The 27,494-nt window shown below is 37.0% G+C and overlaps 2 protein-coding genes across 3 annotated transcripts in view; one reads left to right on the top strand and one right to left on the bottom strand.

The window, feature by feature from the left end:
- Positions 1–27,494, top strand: part of LOC141395201 (serine/threonine-protein kinase MARK1) — a 344,095-nt gene that overhangs the window by 107,097 nt on the left and 209,504 nt on the right. The gene's annotated exons all lie outside the window — the stretch shown is intronic.
- Positions 16,201–26,062, bottom strand: LOC141392503 (odorant receptor 35a-like). Its single transcript, XM_073965441.1, has 5 exons — positions 25,710–26,062; positions 25,130–25,655; positions 24,959–25,054; positions 16,326–16,508; positions 16,201–16,251 (listed from the first exon to the last, which is right to left on the bottom strand). The coding sequence occupies exons 1-5, from the start codon at positions 26,060–26,062 to the stop codon at positions 16,201–16,203; spliced, it is 1,209 nt and encodes a 402-aa protein (XP_073821542.1).

Raw genomic sequence — 27,494 nt, forward strand, 5'->3', positions numbered from 1 at the left:
CGGGTGTCTTCTTTTGTAACATTTCCCATTTGTTTTTTCTCTCAAGTTTGACACTTTGCTAAGAAAACAAAAGCAAAGTAGAAGGGAATAAAACAATCATCTGCATTGCTGTTGTTGTTTCAGTTGACACTTGCGTGTGAAGTTTGGATGACAAAAAAGAAAAAAAAAATAGACGTAGCGGACAATTTGTATTTGCCAGGCAATGAAAATGTATAACGCACCAACAACAACCGCAGCTGTAATAATAACCATTATGCAGGCGAACTTAACGTTAAAATTTCCGTTTCAAGATTGTCATCACAGTGACTTCTCATTGAAAGCACTCACCTATGGTGTACTTGATTTTCCTTATATGAAACAATGCTGTTGCGTGCAGTGGGTGGGAGGGTAATTTGCTTAGGTCATTTTTTATATTAGGTCATCTATTAATGACCAGTAGTTCTTCCTTATAGAAGACCAGAAGTACTTCTTACAGAAAACCAGAGAATCTTCTTATAAAAGACCAGAATGTCTTCTTCGAGGTATTTCTATAGATAACCTTAAGTTCTTCTATAGAAGAGAAGTAGGTCCCCTTATAGAAGACCAGGAGGTCTTCTTATAGATAAGAGATGGAAACGACTTCATATAGACGACCATATAGTTTTTCATAGAAGACCAGAAAATCTTCTCATAGAAGAAGACCTTCTTCTGATAAAAGGCCAGTAGGATCTCTTAAAGAAGACCAGTAGGCCGGCTTATAGAAGACCGGTAGGTCTTCTTATAGAATACCAGTAGGTCATTCTAGAGAGGACCACTAGGTCCTCTTATAGAAAACGAGAAGGGCTACTTATAGAAGACCAGTAGTTCTTCTTATGTAGACCACTAGGTCTTCTGATGATCAGTAGGCCTTCAGATAGAAGGCCAGTATGTCTTTTCAGAGAACACCAGTTGGTCTTCTGATAAAAGACCAGTGGGTCTTCTGATAGAAAACCAGTAGGCCTTCTTATAAAAGGCAAGTAGAAGACCTACTGGTCTTTTAGGCCTTCTGTTAGAAGACAAGTAAATCTTCTTAAAGAAGACCAGTAGGTCTGATGATAAATAACTTGTAAGTCTGTTTGGAAAAGACTAGAAGGTCTTGAAGAAAACGAGTAGGTCCTCTTATAGAAGACGAGTAGGTCTGCTTATGGAGGCTGATAAAAAGGCAATAGGTCATTCTAATATGAATCAGTAGGTCCTCTTATATAAGACCAGAATGTCTTCCTAGAGGGGCACGGTAGGTCGTCTTATAGAAGACGAGCAGGTCCACTTATAGAAGACCAGGTCTTCTTCTTCTTCAGTAGACCTTCTGATAGAAGACCAGTAGGTATTTTTAGAGAACACCAGTAGGCCTTCCATAAAGACCAGCAGGTCTTCCTCAAAGACCAGAAGTTCTTCCTAAAAGACCAGTAGGTCTTCCGAAAAGACCTGTAGGTCTTCCTAAAAGACCAGTAGGTCTTCCTAAAAGACCAGTAGGTCTTCTCAAAAGACCAGTAGGTCTTCCTAAACGACCAGTAGGTCTTCCTTAAAGAGCAGTAGGTCTTCCTAAAAACCAGTAGGTCTTCTTAAAAGACTAGTAGGTCTTCCTAAAAGACCAGTTGGTGTGCCTATAAGAGCAGTAGGTGTTCCTAAAAGACCAGTAGGTCTTCCTAAAAGAGCAGTAGGTCTTCCTAAAAGACCAGTAGGTCTTCCTAAAAGACCAGTAGGTCTTCCTAAAACACCAGTAGGTCTTCCTAAAAGAGTAGTAGGTACTCCTAAAAGACCAGTAGGTCTTCCTAAAAGACCAGTAAGTCTTCCTAAAAAAAACAGTAGGTCTTCCTAAAAGACCAGTAGGTCTTCCTAAAAGACCAGTAGGTCTTCCTAAGAGACCAGTAGGTCTTCCTAAAAGAGCAGTAGGTCTTCCTAAAAGACCAGTAGGTCTTCCTAAAAGACCAGTAGGTCTTCCTAAAAGAACAGTAGGTCTTCTTAAAAGACCAGTAGGTCTTCCTAAAAGACCAGAAGGTCTTCTTAAAAGATCAGTAGTTCTTCCTAAAAGACCAGTAGGTCTTCCTAAAAGAACAGTAGGTCTTCTTAAAAGACCAGTAGGTCTTCCTAAAAGACCAGTAGGTCTTCCTAAAAGAACAGTAGGTCTTCTTAAAAGACCAGTAGGTCTTCCTAAAAGACCAGAAGGTCTTCCTAAAAGACCAATAGGTTTTCCTAAAAGACCAGTAGGTCTTCCTAAAAGACCAGTAGGTCTTCCTTAAAGACCAGTAGGTTTTCCTAAAAGACCAGAAGGTCTTCCTAAAAGACCAGTAGGTCTTCCTAAAAGACCTGTAGGTCTTCCTAAAAGACCAGTAGGTCTTCCTTAAAGACCAGAAGGTCTTCCTAAAAGACCAGTAGGTCTTCCTTAAAAACCAGTTGGTCTTCCTAAAAGACCTGTAGGTCTTCCTAAAAGACCAGTAGGTCTTCCTAAGAGACCAGTAGGTCTTCCTAAAAGAGCAGTAGGTCTTCCTTAAAGACCAGAAGGTCTTCCTAAAAGACCAGTAGGTCTTCCTTAAAGACCAGTAGGTCTTCCTAAAAGACCAGAAGGTCTTCCTAAAAGACCAGTAGGTCTTCCTAAAAGACCTGTAGGTCTTCCTAAAAGACCTGTAGGTCTTCCTAAAAGACCAGAAGGTCTTCCTAAAAGACCAGTAGGTCTTCCTTAAAGACCAGTAGGTCTTCCTTAAAGACCAGTAGGTCTTTCTAAAAGACCAGAAGGTCTTCCTAAAAGACCAGTAGGTCTTCCTAAAAGACCTGTAGGTCTTCCTAAAAGACCAGTAGGTCTTCCTTAAAGACCAGAAGGTCTTCCTAAAAGAACAGTAGGTCTTCTTAAAAGACCAGTAGGTCTTCCTAAAAGACCAGTAGGTCTTCCTAAAAGAACAGAAGGTCTTCCTAAAAGACCAGTAGGTCTTCCTAAAAGACCAGTAGGTCATCCTAAAAGACCAGAAGGTCTTCCTAAACGACATGTAGGTCTTCCTAAAAGACCAGTAGGTCTTCCTAAAAGAACAGTAGGTCTTCTTAAAAGACCAGTAGGTCTTCCTAAAAGACCAGTAGGTCTTCCTAAAAGAACAGAAGGTCTTCCTAAAAGACCAGTAGGTCTTCCTAAAAGACCAGTAGGTCTTCCTTAAAGACCAGTAGGTCTTCCTTAAAGACCAGTATGTCTTCCTAAAACACCAGAAGGTCTTCCTAAAAGACCAGTAGGTCTTCCTAAAAGACCTGTAGGTCTTCCTAAAAGACCAGTAGGTCTTCCTTAAAGACCAGAAGGTCTTCCTAAAAGACCAGTAGGTCTTCCTTAAAGACCAGTAGGTCTTCCTTAAAGACCAGTAGGTCTTCCTAAAAAACCAGAAGGTCTTCCTAAAAGACCAGTAGGTCTTCCTAAAAGACCTGTAGGTCTTCCTAAAAGACCAGTAGGTCTTCCTAAAAGACCTGTAGGTCTTCCTAAAAGACCAGAAGGTCTTCCTTAAAGACCAGAAGGTCTTCCTAAAAGACCAGTAGGTCTTCCTTAAAGACCAGTAGGTCTTCCTTAAAGACCAGTAGGTCTTCCTAAAAGACCAGAAGGTCTTCCTAAAAGACCAGTAGGTCATCCTAAAAGACCAGAAGGTCTTCCTAAACGACATGTAGGTCTTCCTAAAAGACCAGCAGGTCTTCCTAAAAGAACAGTAGGTCTTCCTAAAAGACCAGTAGGTCTTCCTAAAAGACCAGTAGGTCTTCCTAAAAGAACAGAAGGTCTTCCTAAAAGACCAGTAGGTCTTCCTAAAAGACCAGTAGGTCTTCCTAAAAGACCAGTAGGTCTTCCTTAAAGACCAGTAGGTTTTCCTAAAAGACCAGAAGGTCTTCCTAAAAGACCTGTAGGTCTTCCTAAAAGACCAGTAGGTCTTCCTTAAAGACCAGAAGGTCTTCCTAAAGGACCAGTAGGTCTTCATTAAAGACCAGTAGGTCTTCCTTAAAGACCAGTATGTCTTCCTAAAACACCAGAAGGTCTTCCTAAAAGACCAGTAGGTCTTCCTAAAAGACCTGTAGGTCTTCCTAAAAGACCAGTAGGTCTTCCTTAAAGACCAGAAGGTCTTCCTAAAAGACCAGTAGATCTTCCTTAAAGACCAGTAGGTCTTCCTTAAAGACCAGTAGGTCTTCCTAAAAAACCAGAAGGTCTTCCTAAAAGACCAGTAGGTCTTCCTAAAAGACCTGTAGGTCTTCCTAAAAGACCAGTAGGTCTTCCTTAAAGACCAGAAGGTCTTCCTAAAAGACCAGTAGGTCTTCCTAAAAGTCCAGAAGGTCTTCCTAAAAGACCAGTAGGTCATCCTAAAAGAGTAGTAGGTCTTCCTAAAAGAGCAGTAGGTCTTCCTAAAAGACCAGAAGGTCTTCCTAAACGACATGTAGGTCTTCCTAAAAGACCAGTAGGTCTTCCTAAAAGAGTAGTAGGTATTCCTAAGAGACCAGTAGGTCTTCCTAAAAGACCAGTAAGTCTTCCTAAAAAAACCAGTAGGTCTTCCTAAAAGACCAGTAGGTCTTCCTAAAAGACCAGAAGGTCTTCCTAAAAGACCAGTAGGTCTTCCTAAAAGACCAGTAGGTCTTCCTAAAAGACCAGTAGGTCTTCCTAAAAGACCGGTAGGTCTTCCAAAAAGACCGGTAGGTCTTCCAAAAAGACCAGTAGGTCTTCCAAAAAGACCGGTAGGTCTTCCAAAAAGACCAGTAGGTCTTCCTAAAAGACCAGTATGTCTTCCTAAACCACGATTAGGTCTTCCTAAAAGACCAGTAGGTCTTCCTAAAAGACCGGTAGGTCTTCCTAAAAGACCAGTAGGTCTTCCTAAAAGACCAGTAGGTCTTCCTAGAAGACCGGTAGGTCTTCCTAAAAGACCAGTTGGTCTTCCTAAAAGACCAGTTGCTGTTCCTAAAAGACCAGTAGGTCTTCCTAAAAGACCAGTAGGTCTTCCTAAAAGAGCAGTAGGTCTTCCTAAAAAACCAGTAGGTCTTCCTAAAAGACCAGTAGGTCTTCCTAAAAGACCAGTATGTCTTCCGAAAAGACCAGTAGGTTCTCCCAAAAGACCGGTAGTTCTTCCTAAAAGACCAGTAGGTCTTCCTAAAAGACCAGTAGGTCTTCTTAAAAGAACAGTAGGTCTTTTTAAAATACCAATAGGTTTTCCTAAAAGACCAGTAGGTTTTCCTAAAAGACCAGTAAGTCTTCCTAAAAGACCAGTAGGTCTTCCTAAAAGACCAGTAGGTCTTCCTAAAAGACCAGTAGGTCTTCCTAAAAGACCAGTAGGTCTTCCTAAAAGACCAGTAGGTTTTCTTAAAAGACCCGTAAGTCTTCCTAAAAGACCAGTAGGCCTTCCTTAAATACCAGTAGGTCTTCCTAAAAGAGCAGTATATCTTCCTAAAAGACCGGTAGGGCTTCCTAAAAGAGCAGTAGGTTTTCCTAAAAGACCGGTAGTTCTTCCTAAAAGACCATTAGGTCTTCTTGACCAGTAGGTCTTCCTAAAAGACCAGTAGGTCTTCATAAAAGAACAGTATGTCTTTCTAAAAAACCAGTAGATAATCTTAGAAAAGACCAGTTGGTCTTCCCAGAGTGAACCAGTTGATCTTCTGATAAAACACCAGTGCAGTGGGTACTCTTCTTTGAAAGGACCAGTAGGGCTACTCTTAGAAGACAAGTAAATCTTCTTAAAAAAGACCTGTAGGTCTTCTTAGAAAGAAACAGTAGGTCAGCTAATAAATACCTTGTAGGTAGTCTTGGATACCAGGAGGTCTTTTTGGAGAAGACCAGTAGGTCTTGGAAAAACGAGTAGGTTCTCTTATTGAAGTAATAGAGTAGGTCTTCTTATAGAGGAAGAGTAGGTCTTCTTACAGAAGGCCAGTAGGTCTTCTAACATAAAACCAGTAGGTCCTCTTATAGAAGACGTGTAGGTCTTCTTAGGGAATACCATTTGGTCTTCTTAGAGAGAACAAGTAAGAACCCTTGAAAGAAGACCAATAGGTATTCTTAGAGAAATCAGTAGGACTTCATAGAGAACACCAGTTATTCTTAGAGAGGAAAAAAATCGTCTGACAGAAGACCAGTAGGTCTTCTTATAGACGACCAGTAGATTTTGTTAGAGAGAATCAGAAGGTCTTCTTAAAGAAGACCAGTAGGTCTGCTGATATAATATCAGTAGGTAGGTATAGAGGACCCCAGTGCCATTTTATAGAAGATCAGAAGGTCTGCTTATACAGACTAGTAGGTCTTCCTATAAAAGAATGGATGGTCTTCTTATAGAAGGTCATTCTTATGGGAGATCAGTAGGTCTTCTTAGATAAGGGCAGTTGGTCTCTTTATAGTAGAATTTCATCTGTTCTTCTAAAAGAATATCTTCCAGAAGGTATTTTTATAGAAAACCAGAACTCTTTTTGGAAGAACGGAACTCTTCTGATATGACCAGAAGGTCTTCATATAGAAGACCAGCAGGTTTTTTATATAGATAACCCGTGGGTCTATATATACCAGAGGTCTTCTTAGATAGTATTCTCAGAAAAGAAGAAAGGAAAAGGTTCTCTTATAGAAGACCGGTAGTTTTTTTTAGATCAGTAGGCCTTCTTATAGAAGATCTGCAAGTATTTCTATAGAATGTCAGTAGATCTTCTATTCTTCTTTTTAAGACCAGAACGTCTGTTATAAAAAATACAGATCTTCTCCCCTTCCAATTCCATTAAACTTTATTTCTAATGACTTTCCCTCTTCGTTGTAATCAAAATTGTCTTCCTTAGTGTTTCTCTGAATACCTTTACTTTCAACTACCAAATTTTTATTAGATTATAAAGTTTCATTTTATTATGTGGTTAACGGCAACGCCCGCTTTCCTTTTCTGTCCGGTGGTCTCATCATCAAGTGAATTAAAAAATAAGAAATGGAAAAAGTTTTTAGCCAAAAAAGTTTTTATTTTCTTTTTTTTTTAAATAAGTTTATGGCACATTTGTTAAAATGAATGCCAGTCTGTCAGTCAACCAGCATAAAAATACAGGATATTTTGGGCACACAACTATAGTTCTCTCCCCTTTCACCAACAGCAGCCTTCTCCGCTAGAATGAACATATTACAATATAACAAATGGACGGAAGTAAAAATGGCAACCATAATTGCAGAATGTTTCATAAATTTTTGGGTGATTTTGTTGACTTTGGGGAGTCTTCGAAAGGGATGTGAAGAGGAGTAGTGCTGGAGGTTGTTTTCGGTGCTGGGTTTGTTCGGTACCATAAAATTTAAACTCGTTTGTTTGGTGGTAGTAGGGGCCATGTGGCTTCGCATCGCCTTCATTGTCATAATGAAAACTGTTTATTATTGCAAATTGTTTATTTAAGGAGGTCGGGAGAGAATGGGAGAGAGGGATATATAGTATATCTTACATGTGATAACCACAAATCGATATCATGCGAACAACTAAAAGCAAACATAATTTGTTTTAGAAACCAAAATGTATTCTAAACCACAGGATAATCTGTGCCAGTCAAATTAGAAAGTTGTAGGTGTGTGTGTGTGTTTGTGTTTTCATTTGTAATTGTTACCTTTATTTATTATTTTTGCTATTGAACATGTTGTGGTTGCGATATTCCAGATAATAAAAATCCGAGAGAATGATATGTGACAAATATAAAGCAGTTAGGAAAGGCTGAACATTGCTTTATGATACCAGCATTTATTTATCTGCATATATTTACTTCAATTTTCACTAATTCTGGTTCAAAGGAGATATATATTCCCAGGAGTAAACTAAAGAAATATTAGTACCTACTTTGCTTGTTATAGCAGAATGCTTTCTTCTACACCTCATCTTCGTCAACACCACTGGGAGTTAATGTCATAATGACTCTTAAATACTTAGGTAGTATTACTGGTCCCAATTTATAACAAAGTATAACTTAACTGATCTGGCGAGATCAGCGGAACTTGTTACTAACTCTGTGATCTCTATAACCTTGAGATAGTTAGTGGTCGAAATTCCGTTATCATCTACCAGGACATTCAACTCTGTGGCCATCCATGTGGTAAATAGAGTAGCACGAAAAAAGACCGGAAAGTCCGGTTAAATGTCATTAGGAGCCCAGCAAGATGTTCGATGCCAAAGACGCTATTCAAGCATGGGTGCAAGTGAAATGGAGTGCAATTTTATGGCATCTTCACTCATTCTTTTTACAAGACCGTGACCTTCAAGATATCCAATTCATTTTCAAATCATATTCACTGACCCGGTGGAATGGCATCTTCACCAACTCTTTGACATGGCTAAGATAACCGATTCCCTAGAATAGCATGTTCACGACCCTTTGGCATGACATTTTCACGTCTTGTTTGGAAAATGGAAAATGCTGTGTTCAGATATGATTTTCATGACAAACAAAACTCCTTATAATTCAATGGAATTCATGAAATAACTATAATTTAGTTTTTATTCAAGGTGTTTACATCCAAAATTGCACTTGTTTGTCGTAACAGTATTTTAATATGGTTTCTGCTCAATCTGTGTCTGGTAGAGAATTTTCACTGCTACAACATTTTCTTTAATCCCATTTCGATAGGTCCTGCCGTTTCCAAGCAAAATCGTGAAAACTTATAAAGGCCCTAAAAATGCGAACTTTGACCGCGATTTATTTGAAAATCCCTTCGGCGATTTTTTGTTTTTTTTTTTTTTTTGATTTTTCTCATCTATGAACATTGTAGTTTCAGAAACCGCAAAAACTTCCCAGGTGTAAACACCTTTCATTTAAATTTAGTTAAGGCGCACCGTGTACTCCGTTCGTCTGTATCGTCTGTATCAGACGTTTTTAATATATTTTAAAGTACAATCTGTGCTCGCGGATTCATATTATTCTTCTGTTTAATTTATAAAAGTCGTTTAGTTATATCGATATGTAATTAAAAAAATGAGGCGTTGTGTTCGGGTCGAACTATACCCCTATACACTATAACTCCTGTATAACTCAATTCGTCCTTATGTGGATTGGATTAAAACGTGGATATATTTTAACCACTTTCTGCATGGAGGCTCTTCAACAAAAAGGAATCCCAAAATCTGTATTACAGCTGATACTCTAAAAATTAGATTAAGAGCCTTGAAATACTGAAAATCTTGCTATAGCACAAATAATGACAATTCTCTGTACTTTTAAAATTCTGGGATATACCATAACGTGGACCCTTATTTTTTAATCATATAGGTCCATAATACTGACAACGGGGCGCAACTTTTATATGGCGACTAAACGGAACGTGGTCCGATATGGTTCATTATGGGTGCCACCGTGGTGCAATGGTTTGCACACAGAAGGTCGTGGGTTCGATTCCCCGGGCAGGCAACATCAAAAAATTTTCAACGGTGGCAAAATACCCCTCACTTCAAAACTTCTCCACAAGACACTCGGCGATAAACAGTAGGTCCCATATCATTGAGCTTAAATATGAATCGGGGTGCACTCATTGATATGAGAGAAGTCTCCCTTGTCCCGTATGGGATGTTGTGGAACAATGTTTTTTGTTTTTATATTTTTTACTCTGTTAAAAGTTAAAATTGTATCCTAAATATTGTGAGCTTTCTCCACTGAATTAATATATATTGTGTCAATATTTCATAAAAAACCCACAACAAAACCTTGAAAAAGCTTTACGTAACGCTACACAGCATTTGCAATTTTCATGATTTTTGGTCAAGTCACCCAGACACAGATTGAGCAGAAACCATATTAAAATACTGTTACGACAAACAAGTGCAATTTTGGATGTAAACACCTTGAATAAAAACTAAATTATAGTTATTTCATGAATTCCATTGAATTATAAGGAGTTTTGTTTGTCATGAAAATCATATCTGAACACAGCATTTTCCATTTTCCAAACAAGACGTGAAAATGTCATGCCAAAGGGTCGTGAACATGCTATTCTAGGGAATCGGTTATCTTAGCCATGTCAAAGAGTTGGTGAAGATGCCATTCCACCGGGTCAGTGAATATGATTTGAAAATGAATTGGATATCTTGAAGGTCACGGTCTTGTAAAAAGAATGAGTGAAGATGCCATAAAATTGCACTCCATTTCACTTGCACCCATGCTTGAATAGCGTCTTTGGCATCGAACATCTTGCTGGGCTCCTAATGACATTTAACCGGTCTTTCCGGTCTTTTTTCGTGCTACTCTATTTACCACATGGATGGCCACAGAGTTGAATGTCCTGGTAGATGATAACGGAATTTCGACCACTAACTATCTCAAGGTTATAGAGATCACAGAGTTAGTAACAAGTTCCGCTGATCTCGCCAGATCAGTTAAGTTATACTTTGTTATAAATTGGGACCAGTAATACTACCTAAGTATTTAAGAGTCATTATGACATTAACTCCCAGTGGTGTTGACGAAGATGAGGTGTAGAAGAAAGCATTCTGCTATAACAAGCAAAGTAGGTACTAATATTTCTTTAGTTTACTCCTGGGAATATATATCTCCTTTGAACCAGAATTAGTGAAAATTGAAGTAAATATATGCAGATAAATAAATGCTGGTATCATAAAGCAATGTTCAGCCTTTCCTAACTGCTTTATATTTGTCACATATCATTCTCTCGGATTTTTATTATCTGGAATATCGCAACCACAACATGTTCAATAGCAAAAATAATAAATAAAGGTAACAATTACAAATGAAAACACAAACACACACACACACCTACAAATTTCTAATTTGACTGGCACAGATTATCCTGTGGTTTAGAATACATTTTGGTTTCTAAAACAAATTATGTTTGCTTTTAGTTGTTCGCATGATATCGATTTGTGGTTATCATATGTAAGATATATTCTTTATCCCTCCCTCTCCCAGTCTCTCCCGACCTCCTTAAATAAACAATTTGCAATAATAAACAGTTTTCATTATAACAATGAAGGCGATGCGAAGCCACATGGCCCCTACTACCACCAAACAAACTAGTTTAAATTATTTTTTTATTTTTAGCTTTTTAGTAAATACATTTTTTTGACCACTGAGAACCCCAAACACCGAATTACAGTCCATTTGAGCAGAAAATGTAGATTAAAATGCTTGAAATTGGGTGGTACCGTTATATGGAGGCTATATTAAACCTTGACCAACGTCCACAATTTTTAGTGGGGAAGTTCCTGGACTATTGAGAACTCCAAATGCCAAGTTACAGCAAATTCGGTCTAATAATTAAGACCAAATCCTCAAAATACCAGAAGTCGGGTGGTACTGTTATATGGGGGCTATAGGAAAAATGGACAAATATTGGTTTTGGTTTCATATTCATGTATTGTCATCTAAATCTGAAAAATGTGCAAAGTTTTAGTTCGATTGGTCAACTGCAACCGTGCTAAAAATCAGTTACCAGATTTTAAAAGGGGGTCAAGTTAGACACCGTAAAAACACTGTAAGAATGGACCAACATTAGTTTTGATTTCATATTCATGTATTGTCATCCAAATCTGAAAAGTGTGCAAAGTTTAAGTACGATTGGTCAACTGTAACTGCGTGAAAAATGAGTTACCAGATTTGAAAAGCAAAATACCGGAAATCGGGTGGTACCGTTATATGGGGGCTATAGGAAACAATGGACCCATATTGGTGTTGGTTTCATATTCATGTATTGTCATCTAAATCTGAAAAGTGTGCAAAGTTTTAGTTCGATTGGTCAACTGCAACCGTGTTAAGAACCAGTTACCAGATTTGAAAAGGGGGTCAAGTTAGACACCGTAAAACACTGTAAAAATGGACCAACATTAGTTTTGATTTCATATTCATGTATTGTCATCCAAATCTAAAAAGTGTGAAAATTTTAAGTTCGATTGGTCAACTGCAACTATGCGAAAAATGAGTTACCAGATTTGAAAAGCAAATTTGATAAAACACTGTAAAACATTGTAAAAATGGACCAATATTGGTTTTGATTTCATATTCATGCATTGTCATTCACATCTGAAAAGTGTGCAAAGTTTTAGTTCGATTGGTAAACTGCAACTGTGTTAAAAATGAGTTACCAGATTTGAACTAAACACACACCAAAGCAAGTTAAATAAAACACTGTAAAAAACACTGTAAAAACACTGTAATAATAATAAAAACAAAATAAATAATTTTTTTTTTTCGTCACAACCAATTTTATAGCTAAAAGTACTTCTAGGAAGTCTCGAAAGCGGCATTTGCAAGTAGTGTCGTGGACGTGGTTCATTTCTTCCCGAACGGTGTGTCTACTTCAATTAGAATGCGAGATCGCGGATGTGCATTTCTATCGCCTGGGAGTGACTGCTTCGGGTAATGGGCGATAAAAAATGCTTGCTGGGTATCGTTCAGTAAATCATATCGTTCATCTCGTTCTTTTAGCTTCTTTCGTTCGTATTCAAAACCACCACCACGTTGCACCACCCCCATTTTTTTTTGCACACACACAAGCTGCGTTAACGCCAACGAACGAAGTTAACGACCCGGATCTTTTTAGTGTCCTATCGAAATGCAACTAAGAAAAATGTTGTAGTAGTGAAAATCCTCTACAACATTTGCCTATCAAAACGGCTACACAACCAAAAAATTATGTATTCTGGCACTGTGTTGATGGAGGATGTGAAGAGGGAGTGTGGAAGTTTATGTTAGGATGATGAGATTAGTTGCGATTGTGTTGTTTGGGATTAGGTTCGGAGCTGTAGGAAGTTCGCCAACTCTACTGGTCGTATTATCATATTTATGGAGCGAAGGTCTGTGGTTTCAGAATCGGGCATGCAAGTAAATAGTGTTATGCAGTCCTTGTCTGCACTGAGGGCAGATATCTTCTCATAGATGACGAGGAGGCCTTTTCTTCTTATGGAATAGCAGAAGGTCTTAATATAGAAGACCGGAAGCTAATCTGAAGAGTTTGCTTTAGAGCACACTTTACTTTTTTATGGAATACAGAAAGTATTTTTATAACATTTCAGAAGGTTTTCTTACAGAAGACTAGAAGGTCTTCTTACAGAAGACTAGGCGGTTTTCTTATAGAAGCCCAAAAGTCTTTTTATACAAGACATATAGAGTTCCAATAGAAGACCAATCCTCTTATAGAAGAAGAGAAAGTCTTCCTATAGAACACCACAATGTCTTCTTATATAAACTCTTCTCAGAAACCGGAAGCCTTCTTGAAGAAGGCCCGAAGCTTTTTTTATTGAAGACCAATTGATGTTCTTATAAAAGACAGAAGGTCTTCCTAAAGAACACCAGAAATCCCATTTACAGAAGAGTAGAAGACCAGAAAATCTTATATGGGACCAGAAAATTTCCTTATAGAAGACCAGAAGTTCTTCTTATAGAAGACAAGAAGGTCCTCTTTTAGAAGATCAGATGGTCTTCTTATAGAAGATCAAATAGTTATAAATGACCGGAAGGTCTACTCATAGAAGACCTGTAGGTCTTATAGAATACCAGATTGTTTTCTTGTAGAAGGCCAGAAAGCCTTCTTATAGAAGGTGAGAAGGTCTTCTTATAAAAGACCACAAAGTCTTCTTAGCAATAAAAAGTCCTTTTATGGAAGATTAGAAGACCAGAACGTCTCATTTTATGCAACCAGAAGATTTCCTTGTAAAAGAGCGAGCATCATCTTTCAGAAGACCGAACGCCTTCTTTTAGAATGCCGAACGTCATCTTTTAGAAGACCAGAAGGTGTTTTGATAGAAGACGAGAAGACAAGAAGGTCTTCTTATAGAGAGGACCAGAAAGTCTTCCTATAGAACGCCAGAAGGCCTTCCTTTAGAAGGCCAGAAGGTCTTCTTATAGAAGGCCAGAAAGCCTTCTTACCACCAGGACATCCTTTTATAGAAGATTAGTAGGCCAGAAAGTCTACATATATGGGACCAGAAGAAGGCCGCACGTTTTCTTCAAGAATGCCGAACATCATCTTTTAAAATACCAGAATGTGTTCTCATAGAAGACGAGAAGACCAGATTAGAAGGTCTTCTGATAGAAGACCAGAAGGTCTTCTTATAGAGAAGACCAGAAGGTCTTCTTATAGAGAAGATCAGAAGGTCTTCTTATAGAGAAGATCAGAAGGCCTTCTTATAGAGAAGGCCAGAAGGTCTTCCTTTAGAACGCCAGAAAGTCTTCTTAACACCAGAAAATCCTTTTATACAAATTAGTAGACCTGAAAGTCTACTTACCAGAATAATTCCTTATAGAGAACCGATCGTCTTTTTTTGAAGACGGCACGTCTTCTTTTTGAAGACCGGACGTCATATTTTAGAAGATCAGAAGGTATTCTGATAGAAGACGAGTAGACCAGAAGGTCTTCTTTTAGCAGATAAGAAGGTCTTCTTATTGAAGGCCAGAGGTCTTTTTATAGAAGACCAGAAAATCCTCCCAGAAATTATTTATTGAGAAAACCATGAGTCCTTCTTATAGAAAGTTTTCTTATAGATAATCATAGAAGACCAAGAGTCTTCTTATAGAAGTCCAGAATATCTTCTTATAGAAGTTAAGAATATCTTCTTAGAGAAGCCCAGAATGGCTTCTTATAGAAAACCAATAATAATTTCTCTTCTTATAGAAGACTAAAGAGTTTTCTTATAGAAGACCGGAAGATTTCCTTAAAAAGGTCTCATCAAAGACTTTAAGATGTTTGATAGAAGACCAGATTTGTTCTTAAGAAACAACAGATATTTAATCGTAGAAGACCATAAAGGCGTTCTTATAGACGACTAGAAGGTTCTCTCATAGAAGACCAGAAGGTATTTTATAGAAGAGGAGAATATTTTCTTATAGTAGATCAGAAAGTCTTGTTATAAAATACCAGAAGATTATCTTTTAAAACCAACCAGAGAGTCAAGGTTGGACTTGAGTGATTTAAGGATCGTTTGACTATTCACGTGGATAGTCGCCGTTTCACATTGATGCCCCTTTTCCTTTTACCTGCAGCCATATTGATTGTAAATTTGTCGGCTTGAAGAACACTAAGATTGTCATTCAACTTATTTAAGAGTTGCATGTCAAGGTTATCGTTGTAGATGCCTGCAACTGTTCCAGTATCCAATTTGGAACCCTCGGTATAGATATCTATGCTGTCCATAGTTCGGATGTTGTCCAATGTCTAGGCCATTCTGTCGGCCATGCGCACATCTGTTAATTCGAAATTCATTGGTGGCGTCGATCTATTCGCCGTAGGATAGCAGAGTGACCATATTCGAAACTGCGCCAAAAATCTTCATCTTTGAGCCGAAGCTGCACTACAAGTTACAATAAATGATCTGTGGACTTTGTCCCTAGCTCTCGCTATTGGAATTCTTTTAGAATAAAGTGCTTTATATCTTCTTACTCGTATAGTCGAGGTACTTGGCTTCTGAAGAGAGTTCTAAATTGACTCCATGAAGCAGTGGAAAATGAATGGTTTGATTTGTTTCAAGTTCTGCAAGGCACCTTCTAAGTCAATATAAGGTTTACATAACCTGATTCCGTCTCAGTATAAACTCAAATACGGACTCACCTCTGGTAGGAAAATGTGCTATCCACTCCCCACCCAAATCTGGATCTGGTGGGTCAGGGCTTTTATAGAGCATGCAGATGAGGGTGGTGGAGCAGTCTTCCATCCTTACAGCTGTGATGTCTTCTCCGCTCAAATAAGAAAGATATCTAAATTACTTTCAAGTTTTATCATAAAAGCTATTATCTTTTTAAAGCTATGTTAATTATTTAGTAGTTGCTTGAATTCTACTTCCATAAGATTACAAAAAGTTTTCCAATTGTTTTGGATTGTCTTCATAAGGAATACGAGAATAATAAAGGAAACTACTTCCTCAAATTAAGTAATTTGAAACAAAAGAGAAAACCTTCAGTAGATGTATAAAAAAATTTATTTGACAATTGACGTAGAATGTTGTTGTGTTTTTGTGGTTACATTTGGGATTAGTTTGAAAAGTTTTAAGAAATTTGAAACTAAATATTTTAATAGGTCCCTTAGACATCATTTGTTACATGGCATACCAAATAATTTCTCAGAAGACAAATAACAAAAGAATGAACAACAACAACAAGAACTAAAATACAATTTATAAATGTGCTTTATTTAGGATATGCTGTTAAAAGCATTTATAAACATTAGTCTTTTTCCAAATAAGTTTACGGACATAAATTCATTTTAGCAAGTCAAGAAACGCATTCTCGGTAACCCAGTAAATAAAATGGTCTTCAACGTAACGATATCAGAAATGTAAAATATGAAGCTGCACCCTGAAGTATCTGAAAAACGTAGCAATCAAAGTGTACATCGATTACAAGGACTTCTTGCAAAACATATCCGTTGGAATACTCACAGTTAGGGCTGATGCCAATGAAACATCAAAGAAATTCATGCCAGTCAAATTGAAGGGCTTCTTATTGATGGCTATCGTCAGTGTTATAAATTTCATCAAGCGTACATTGGCCTTTGTATCGGTGGAGTGTTGTATTATAGATTCCCATTTCGATTCATAGTACATTGAACTGATGGCATTTGTCTAAGGTAAAAGTGGTAATGTTGAGAGTTGCAAAAAAATCTATTTCACAATCATACAAAATAATACATATTAAAAAATAGAAAAATATCTTGAATTTTTATAAAATTGTGCAGTCAATAGCTGCAATAAACGTGGATTTAAAAACAAATTTGGAGCTTTTAAAAATCACATTGAACGTGGGTTGTTTAAAGATTCTTTTGGAGTAGTCAAAGGCTGTAATAAACGCGAATTTTTAAAGATTTTTTGGAGCTGTTAAAAATCACATTAAACCTGGATTTTTTAAAGATTTTTTGGAGCTGTTAAAAATAAAATAAAACGTGGATTTTTTTAAAGATTTTTTGGAGCTGTCAAAAATAAAATTAAACTTGGATTTTTTAAAGAATTTTTGGAGCAGTTAGAAATCACATTAAACGTGGATTTTTCTTAAAGATTTTTTAGAAGTCAAAGGCTGCAATAAACGTGGATTTCTTTTAAAGATTTTTATGGAGCAGTCAAAGGCTGCAATAAAAGTGGCTTTTTTTAAAGTTTTTTGGAACATTCAAATGCTGCAGTAAACGTGAATTTTTTAAAGATATTTTGGAGTAGTCATAGGCTGCAATAAACTTTTTTTTAAGATTTTTGTTGAAGTCAAAGGCTGCAATAAGCGTGTATATATTAAACATTTTTGGAGCAGTAAAAGGCTATAAATGTGTTTGTGTTAGTCAAAGGCTGCAATAAACGTGGATTTTTTTAAAGACTTTTTGGAGCAGTCGAAAGCTGCAATGAAAGTAGTTTTTAAAGATTATTTGGAGCATTCAAAGGCTGCAATGAAAGTAGTTTTTAAAGATTTTTTGGAGCATTCAAAGGCTGCAATAAGTGTGGATTTTTTTTAAAGATTTTTTGGAGCATTCAAAGGCTGCAATAAGTGTGGATTTTTTTTAAGGTTTTTTGGAGCAGTCAAAGATAAAAACGTGGGTTTTTTGAAGATTTTTGAAGCAGTCAAAGGCTTCAATAAATGAGGATTTTTTTAAAGATTTTGGAGCAGTCTGAGGCTGCAAAAAAAGTGGATATAGAGCAGTCAAAGACTTCAATAAACATGGATTTTTTAAAGATCTTTAAGAGAAGTCAAGGGTCCCAATAAACGTGGATTTTTTTTAAAGATATTTTAGAGTAGTCAAAGGCTCCAATAGACATGATTTTTTTAAAGATCTTTAGGAGCAGTCAAATTCTTCCATGATCGTGGATTTTTAAAGTTTTTTGTGGCACAAATAAACGTAATTTTTTAATAGATTTTTTATAGCCCGAAAAACGTGGATATTTAAAGATGTTTGTAGTCCGACAAATATGTTTTTTAAAGATTATTTTGTAACCCGAAAGACGTGGATTTTTTTAAGGTTTTTTTGTAGCCCGAGAAACGTATATTTTTTAAAGTTTTTTTGTAGCCCGAAAAACGTGGATTTTTTAAAGATTTTTTGCCTTCTCTTCAGAGACACACCTTTAGAAGATCTTAAACTCTTCAAAGACCTTCGGAAAGTATTCTGTTTATTGAAGATTTTTTGCCTATAAAAGACCTTTAGAAGGTTCTATGTCTGTAGAAGATCTTTTGACGGTCCTCAGTCCATAGAAGACCTTTTAGTCGGTCTTCTTTGGATGATATTTTCTATAGAAAATCTCTATAAAATCTCCTACCTCCAGAAGAAAAAACCATTTAGTCCTTGGTCACACTAGCGAGTTCCTTGAAACGAATAATAAGAAGAGGCAACATAGCAAACACAGAAAACCATGTACAATGGTATCACTACCCCATACCCCTCGCCAATAAAATCTATGTCACCATGTTGGAACATCTCTAGTGTGACCTTCGACTTAGAAGACCTTGAGACGACTTTCAACCAAGCAAAACCTTTAGAAAATCTTCTGCCTATAGATGAAATTTATAAGGCCACCATTATCTTGAAAATATATGGCAAAAACCAAAAATGTTTTACAATCGATGAATCCGGGTTTCACCCATTCAGAATTCACGAACTGTTAACATATTCTACATAGTATGACTGAAATTCTTTAAAACAAGTAAAAAAGTATCGGTCGGCTTTGCCGACAGAGATATACCCTCAGCCTGTGTGGATTGAAATACTTTTTTTCAAAAAAAAAAAAAAAAAAAAAAAAAAAAATGTATGGGCGTATGAACCGACAGAAATATGGATTGGATTAAAGCTCAAAAGTTTGCGGGGGATATCGATAGATAGGGCTTTTGTACCATACTAGCCTACGAAAAGCATAATATCGGGCCACTAGGGAAACCTTCAGTAAAAATGTCCAAAGGATCCTCGAACAGACCCTCAACTACAAAAATGTGTTGAACATTTGTAGGAGTGGTACCCCAAGTATTGGACCGATAGGGCCCAAATTTGAACATAATCTAAGCTTGGACAATAAATTTCGAGATCGAACATTTGCACCAAATCGGTTGCTACTTTTGTGAGATATTGCGCTTATCATTTTAGCAAATATTTTCAAACATTTGTGGGAGAGGTACCGGAAGCAGTGGACCTATAAGCACTACCATCGAATTTCATCTAATATTCGAAGAAATATTACGATATCCAAGGTATGGACGAACGCAGTATTTGGTTCGAGCTCTCCAGTCACTACATATGGTGCCATAGGGTTTTTTTTTTTTGTACAAATTTCGGGCTGTTTTCTCAAGAGGTATAGACTTGCCCCTGAAAAAACGTTTACTGTCGTAATTGAGACAGAGAATGCAAGATGCGTCAACAAAAATCAAAGTGATTCGAGAACAGGTCTTAAAGTGAATTTATCCAAAATGTTGTGTGGAAGGTACCCGAAGGACTGAACAAAACAAATATAGTCCATATTCGAACCTGATCTATATCTGGTAAATATATTAGGATGTGTAAAGTATGGACCAAATCGCTCACTCCCATCCAGGGTTATCGTGCGCTCAATTTTTCCGAACATTTTTGAACTTTTTTGGGGGAGGTACCTGAAGGTGTGGACCGATATGGCTTATCTTCGAACTTAAACTAAGTTTGCAAAAATATTACGAAGGCCACATTTTGGACCGACTCAGTAGATCCGTTCAAGAGTTATCTTGCGCTCCAACCACTACACACGGTGTCATAGGGTTTTGTTTTGAACCTTTAAGGCTAGTTTCTCAGGAAGTGTGGACTTGCCCTGATGAAACCTGTACCGTCGTATGGTGGGCAGTGAATACAAGTTGCTACAACAAAAATCAAAGCGATTCGAGAGCAGGTTCTAAACTGAACATTTCCGAAATGTTGTGTGGGAACCTCATATTACTCTGGTAGAAAATTTACGCTTTACAAAGTATGGACCAAATCGGTCACTCCCTTCAAGAGTTATCGTGCGCACAAACTTTCCGAACATTTTCGAACTTTTATGGGGGAGGTACCGAAAGGAGTGGACCGATTTAGCTCATCTTCGAATTTAAACTAAGTTTGGGCAAAATATTACGAAAGCCAAAATTTGAACCGAATCGGTTTATCCGTTCGAGAGTTATCGTGCGCTCCAGCCAGCAGGACTGACAGACACACAGACGGACGGACATGGCTTGATCGACTCCAAATTGTCTGAAACGCATTTCGTCCAAACATACTTGGGGTCTAAAACCATTTATACGCTCTTTAGCCTAAAGGCTGAGGGTATAATGAAGTGTTTTAGGAGGAATCCCATAAGGTCGACCATTAAAAAATAGAAAAATAGGTAAAAATGGGTTGAAGCCAACAAGTTTTTTTATGCTCCCTTCCGATTTCTGGCTTAACCTTACATTTTATAGACATATGCTCAAAGAAAGACTCAAAGAATACTTCATGGGCAATATGATACTAGTGTATCATTTTTCGATATCACCACTGCATCCACCTAAAATTGATGCTGACATTTTGAAGCCGAAACTTCGGGGTTTTTTGAATTTGTTTAATAATTCGGATGCTCAACAAGATAATATTCAAAACTCATAATAGGATTATAGAACTCGTGATTTTACGTCGTTTAATGCATATCTCATGAGTGTGCTCCTTACATCATCCTAGTAATTGGAGTCTAAAGGCCAATACTTTAAGCGTGCATTTTTTTAAAAAAACTATTTTTTGCGCTTAAAATTTACGAAAAAAAATCGGCAAAATTTTATTTTGACAAATCGGCGTATTATACCGCGATTTTTTTAACATTTTTTACATAAATGGAATCCTTTATACGCGAAGGAAGAAGGCAGCGTCTGACCAAAATTTGGCGGCAGCAAACAGCGTCTGTACTCCATGGGAGCGGCTGAATATATCGACGGAAAACAATAAACCCTTCAGAAGGCAACGGGAAACCACTGAAGTATCTTCCCTTGAAAATTATACAATATGGAAACAACAACAGAAAACACACGGCCCTCAGTCTCCGGCTCAAAGAGGGTGCTAAGAATCCCCGGAGGTAAAACAAAACAGAAAATGAAGATAGGAACATGGAATATTAGAAGTCTATACGAAACTGGAAAGCTGAATAACACCATAAGCGAAATGAACAGATTAAATGTAGATATACTTGGAGTGAGTGAAACATGGTGGACAGGATGTGGAGATTTTAAATCAGAAAACACATGAGTGTTCCATTCTGGAAATAGAGAAGGACATCATAGAAAAGGGGTGGCGATTATAACTAAAAATCATATAGGCGAATGTGTAATGGGATATGTCCCGAAGTCAGACAGAACAATGATGATAAAAATCAATGCTAAACCTCTTAATATAAATATAATACAGGTTTACGCACCTACACATGACTCCAGTTCGGACGAAATTGAAGAATTTTACGCTGAAATTGATGAATTAATAAAAATGACCAAACCTCATGAACTAACCATCATACAGGGAGACTTCAATGCAAAAGTTGGGAAGGACGAAGTAATAGGAATTACTGGAAAACATGGACTCGGAGTTCGAAACGAAAGAGGTGACAGACTGGTGCAATTCTGCCAAGAACAACATCTTAAAATAACAAATACCCTATTTCACCTGCATCCTAGAAGATTGTATACTTGGAGATCACCGCAAGACAATCGCGAAAATATTGTAAGAAACCAGATTGATTACATACTTATAAATAGACGCAGATGTTCCCTCGGACCACAATCTTTTAGTTCTTAATCTCCGTACTAAATTAGCAGTTATAAGGCGAAAAATTAAGAAATCTAGAATTGATCTGCAAAAAATGAAAGACCCAAACGTGAAAAGGGATATTAAAGCGCAAATTAATCACAAACTTGAGGTAATAAACAGTGATGATTTGGAAAATTTATGGGATAAGCTCAAAACAAACATCACCACCACCACAAAGGAATGTCTAGGAAATACGGATAGAACCTCAAAAGAAGAATGGATCACGAACGAAATAAAGGAACTGCGGGAACAGCGAAGCCGATACAAAAATATCAACTACGAAATGTACTGGGAAATAAATAAGGAAATACGAACTGCTACAAGGGCTGCAAAAACCGATCTACTTAATAAAAAATGCCAAGAAATTGAATCACTACAGAACCTGCATGATCATTTTAACCTTCACAAAAAACTAAAGGAAGCAGCTGGCGTCTATAAGCAGACTTCTACAACAATATTACTTGACGAAAATAATAAAGCCATTTTTGAGATATCCGACAAGAAAAGGGTATGGAAAAATTATGTAATGAGATTATTTAATGATGAAGGAAGAACCCCATATGAAGAAATACAAATCAATCTGACTGGGACACAGATAACTAAGAACGAGGTAGAATACGCACTCAACGCTCTTAAGGAGAATAAAGCATCAGGCCCTGACGAAATTCCCTCAGAGGTACTGAAATTGATAGATGGAGATAATATAAACCTACTCGTAAAACTCTTTAATCACGTATATGATACCGGAAAATACCCGTTAGACTGGCTTAAATCAAGGTTCATTACTATACCAAAAAAGAACAACGCCAAAAGATGCGAAGAATTTAGGCTTATAAGCATTATGAGTCATGCATTAAACATATTCCTGCGCGTAATACATATACGTATATACTCTAAGTGTGAACTGTCAATGGGAGCCACTCAGTTCGGTTTTAAGGAAGGAATGGGAACTAGGGAAGCTCTACTAAGCATTCAAATATTAATACAGAAGTGCCGAGATGTACATAAAGATGTATATATGTGTTTCATTGACTAAGAAAAAGCCTTTGATACCGTCCTTCATGATAAGCTAATGCACATCCTCACAACGATTGGAATAGATGATAAAGAAATACGATGTATAAAAAACCTATACTGGAATCAAACGGCATATGTTGACATTGATGGTGAATTGACTGAGGAATTTTCAATTTCAAAGGGCGTCCGACAAGGTTGCATACTCTCTCCGCTACTATTTAATATATATTCCCAGATGATATTTATGGAAGCCATCGAATCGGAGAAAATTGGCATAAGCATATACGGAACACTTATTAATAACATACGATATGCAGACGATACAACACTATTAGCTGGTAGCATATCTGGACTTCAGAAATTAATCGACAAACTTACACATGTAAGTGAAACGTATGGACTTAAAATCAACACTAGGAAGACTAAATACATGGTAATAAGTCGAAATAACTTACCTAGCAATTTCAATTTAAAGATTAACAACTCCGAAATTGAAAAAGTCAATACCTTTAAATATCTGGGAATCAATATAAACGACAAATGGAATATATCCAATGAAATAAAGTGCCGTATAGAGATGGCTAGAGACGCCTTCTATAAATACTACAAAGTACTAACGAGTCACGACATTGGTATCCAAACAAAACACAGATTTATAAAATGTTACGTGTGGTCTGTTCTTTTATATGGCGCAGAAACTTGGACGCTAAAAACAAGCGACATGAAAAGACTCGAATCCTTTGAGATATGGATATACCGAAAAGTTCTAAAAATACGGTGGACAGACCGAATGAATAATAACGAAGTTCTTAGGAGAATGAATGCGAATAGGGAGCTAATAAGAACTATCAAAAGCCGAAAAGTGTCATATCTGGGACACATCATGAGAAATAACAAATACAAAATACTGCAAAACATTATCAAAGGAGTGATTGAAGGAAGACGAACCAGGGGCAGAAAAGAACTCTCCTGGCTGAAAAATATCCAAACCTGGACCGGACTCCAAGACGAAAGAAGCCTTCTAAATGCTGCGAGAAATAGAGATCTTCAATTAATATGAAATGTTCTAAAATATTCACTTTATCACTTAAAATTGTAAAAATATTGTATAATCGCATATATCCGAACATCGGATGTGCAAATAAAGAAGAAGAAGATACGCGATTATAATATGTGCGAAAACGCGTGTCAAAAATTACAGAGATTCGCGAGTAATATGGGTTTTTTACCAAAAATAGAATGTGGAGGCACATCCGCGGTTCTTGAAGAATCTGTTTGAAATATGTGTATATAGACGTATTTTTGATGGGTGCTACTGAAACCGGATGCGCATCAAAATCGTATGCAAATTACGCGATTTTTACCCCCTTTAAGGTTTTTTTCATTGTGTGATGCAAGTGGCGGCACACTTTGACCGCTGAGTGAAACATCGAAATATGCATAAATATTGAAAGAGATTGATTCGCTGTATCCAAAACGGATGCGCACCAACTGATTTTAACTAATTCGAGAATAATAAGCTTTTTAATTTTCACATTTTTGAATGATTGTAATTTAAATATTACTCTTAATTTCCTATCCTTATAAGTTATCACAGTAAGCAAATAAGCTTTCGCGATGGTAAACCATATTTCTTGATGAAGTTTTAGCAGTACACCTTAATTATTGTATGGGATTTTAGCGAAATAGTTGGAGAACACCCAAATATTTTTTTTCTAATTTTTCGAATCAAGCCAAAAAATATATTTTCAACAATATTTTCCAACAATAAATTTTTCTCTTTTGTTGTTGCTATAATATGCAATTTGTATACCCATCTCTATAAATTTGGTATTTCTACGCATTGTCTAGATTCCGCATATATTTTTTAATTTATTTTTTGAGGGTTTGTACGGACTCTGAGACATGATAATTTGGATTTGCTTCAAATTTTTATTATTATTTGTTGATTTTCCGCGAAAATAATAATAAATTTAATAACTATTTAAACATCTACGAATAGATATGGAATGTTGTTAACGATTAATGCATACATTTACTCATAACACCAAATAAGATATTTTTTCTTTATATGAGAATAAAAACATCTATAAATTTTGCGTGCATGGTAAATTTTTGTGAACGCGAACAGATTTGAAACCAGAATTTTTTTCTTAACCTCTATACCAAAAATTGTAGATGTGCTCGCAAAAATTTTTTTTAATTTTTTTCAAATGAAATTGCAAAGGATTTTTGGTTCATGCCATATAATGATTATCAACTTACTCGTGTGGTGATTGACGTTCCTATTTGTCCAAATGCAATTGTCTCTTGAACTTTTCCCATAGTCCATAATATATATTGCACATTGTTTGCCGGACTCTAAAGAAAAACAAAAACGGGAAGATTTCAAACATAAATAAATTTTTCAACACACACATTCAATTTCCCACTCACCGTATAAACTTTAAATACCAACACGCAGAGGGTGGCGGCAAGAAATGAAAAAATGGTAAAAATACGAAATGAGAATTCGTTTTGTACTTCTTGGGCAAATTGATTTAAACGAATATTTTCCTTTAGCGTATCCACAATAACTTGGTTAAACTTCTCAATGGCATTGGGGTCATTCGTTGTTGATTTAAGAATCTTCTCAACACTCAATATTAAATTTTCAGACATTATTTGATAACGACCATCAAGATTATGTATGAACATTGTCAGGGTGTAGGATTCACCAGCAATTGTTGAGATCACAATAGTACCCAACCACACATTGCTCAACACCAGCGGTATGTACAGAACCCACGGCTGATAGTCGAAGGGTAGTATCATTTTGTAGAGCAACGGTTTGCCGCCCATGGCAATACCATAAACGGGAAATGCTATGTAGAACATATAGACGCCTAGATAGAGCATAGAAAATGCCAACACTGGATAATAGTTGCGTATGTTTCGGGCATGGATATCAGGTCTTGAGGATCTATGATGAACATGGAATTTAATAAAATGAAAAGCAGATCTTCCTTAAACTTACTCTTCAATATATATTTCCGCATAAAACTTCTTCAACATCTGTTTAAACGTTTTCTTATTTAAACTCGAGGTAAAGGCCCTTAAATGTATTTCTACCAGTACAAAATAAGTTGGTATTCCGGTCAAGAAATCATCGAGTTTATTCCGATTTTTGTAAAAATAACGAAGTTCAGCTTCATTGTGCATCAGGAATATCAGAAAGCCCAGAACATAGGTAGACTTCGTTATGATATATGCCCACCAGGCAGCATTATCTTCCAAAGGCCAAGCGATTATATTGCAACGACGATAGTATGCCAAGGGCCAGGGGAGTTTTACCGCTTTACCACTTGCTAAAAGTGGTGTAAATAACATTATGTTTCGAAGATTAAACGGAGTGAAATTCAATCGAGGAACTGACAACGAGTTGTTTACAAAGACACGTATTTATAGTACTTTTTCTGTGGAACAATTTCCATTTGGGAATATTTGAAGGATTTGAAATATTTGTTTCCACAAATTATGCCGTCCGTTAATCGTTTACGATAATTGTGTTTTGTTTAATAAGTTCCGTGAATCAACTTTAAACTTTTGTCATCTACAATTCTGTTTGCTTCAATTTTAAAATTACTTCCCGTTTGTCTGTGACTGCGGTCAGAGTTTTTCTAATTGGGCAAGAACTTTCCGGGAAAACATTGATTTAATATCCAATTATTTGATTTGTATGCTTTTGGTTTTGACGACCACTTTTATGAAGTTAAACATAGCAGAGGTGACGTAGAGGATGGAAGATACCAAGGAACGGTCCTGACCGGCTTTAACATGGCAAAGCCCAGGATTTATCTTGGTCCCTCTTTCATCTCAAGTGGACACTGACCTCCCCGTCGTGTCACCTGGGGAACTGCCTTTAACACCCGTTAAAGGTAGGGAGCTAACATGTGCCGCGCGTTCACCCATAAGAACGTTAAAAACTTGGGTTTGGTCGTCGGGTTAGTAACCCTCCCCTAGAAAAAACAGCCTACTATGAAAAAACGAAAGAAAAGAAAAACAAACCCCTCTAAAGTTGACGAACCCCGCAAACTTTTTTAGGACCATGATCTGCGAATCTGCACCTGGAATGTTCGCACTCTTTATAGAGAAGGTGCAGTTTACGCATTGGCAGATGTACTTGAAAAGTACAAGGCCGACATTACCGCCATACAGGAAATACGATGTAGGAAAGGCGTCACAACAACACCTAAAGGTGACGCACTGTATTATAGCTGCCATGACACAAAGCATGAGTTTGGTTGCGGATTTGTAGTTCGTCGGAGGTATAAACATCTGGTCTCCAGCTTCACCCCAGTGAATGAAAGACCTGCTGCAATTCGATTAAAAGCTAAATTCTTCAACATCAGCTTTATTTGCGCTCATGCTCCCACTGAAGAAAAGGACGAACAGACCAAAGATATATTTTACGAGCGCCTAGAAGAAACTTATAACCGTTAACCGTTGCCCTTACATTTAAATTATACTAGGCATTTTAATGCCAAAATTGGAAAGGAGAATATCTTTGGCCCAACAGTCGGGAAATTCAGTCTCCACAGTGAAACATCTGACAATGGTATGAGGCTGATGGACTTTGCAGCTGCAAGAAACATGGCAGTTAGCAGTACCAGATTTAAGCATCTCGATATTCATAAGGGCACCGCTGTCGCCAGATCAAAGAATAAGAAATCAAATTGATCACGTTGTGATAGATGGAAGACATGCATCAAACGTGTTGGATGTACGATCGTTCGAGGTGCAAACATAGACTCGGACCACT

The sequence above is a fragment of the Musca autumnalis genome, unplaced genomic scaffold (assembly GCF_047663935.1).
Source record: "Musca autumnalis isolate F117 unplaced genomic scaffold, ASM4766393v1 scaffold_2, whole genome shotgun sequence".
NCBI lineage: Eukaryota > Metazoa > Arthropoda > Insecta > Diptera > Muscidae > Musca > Musca autumnalis.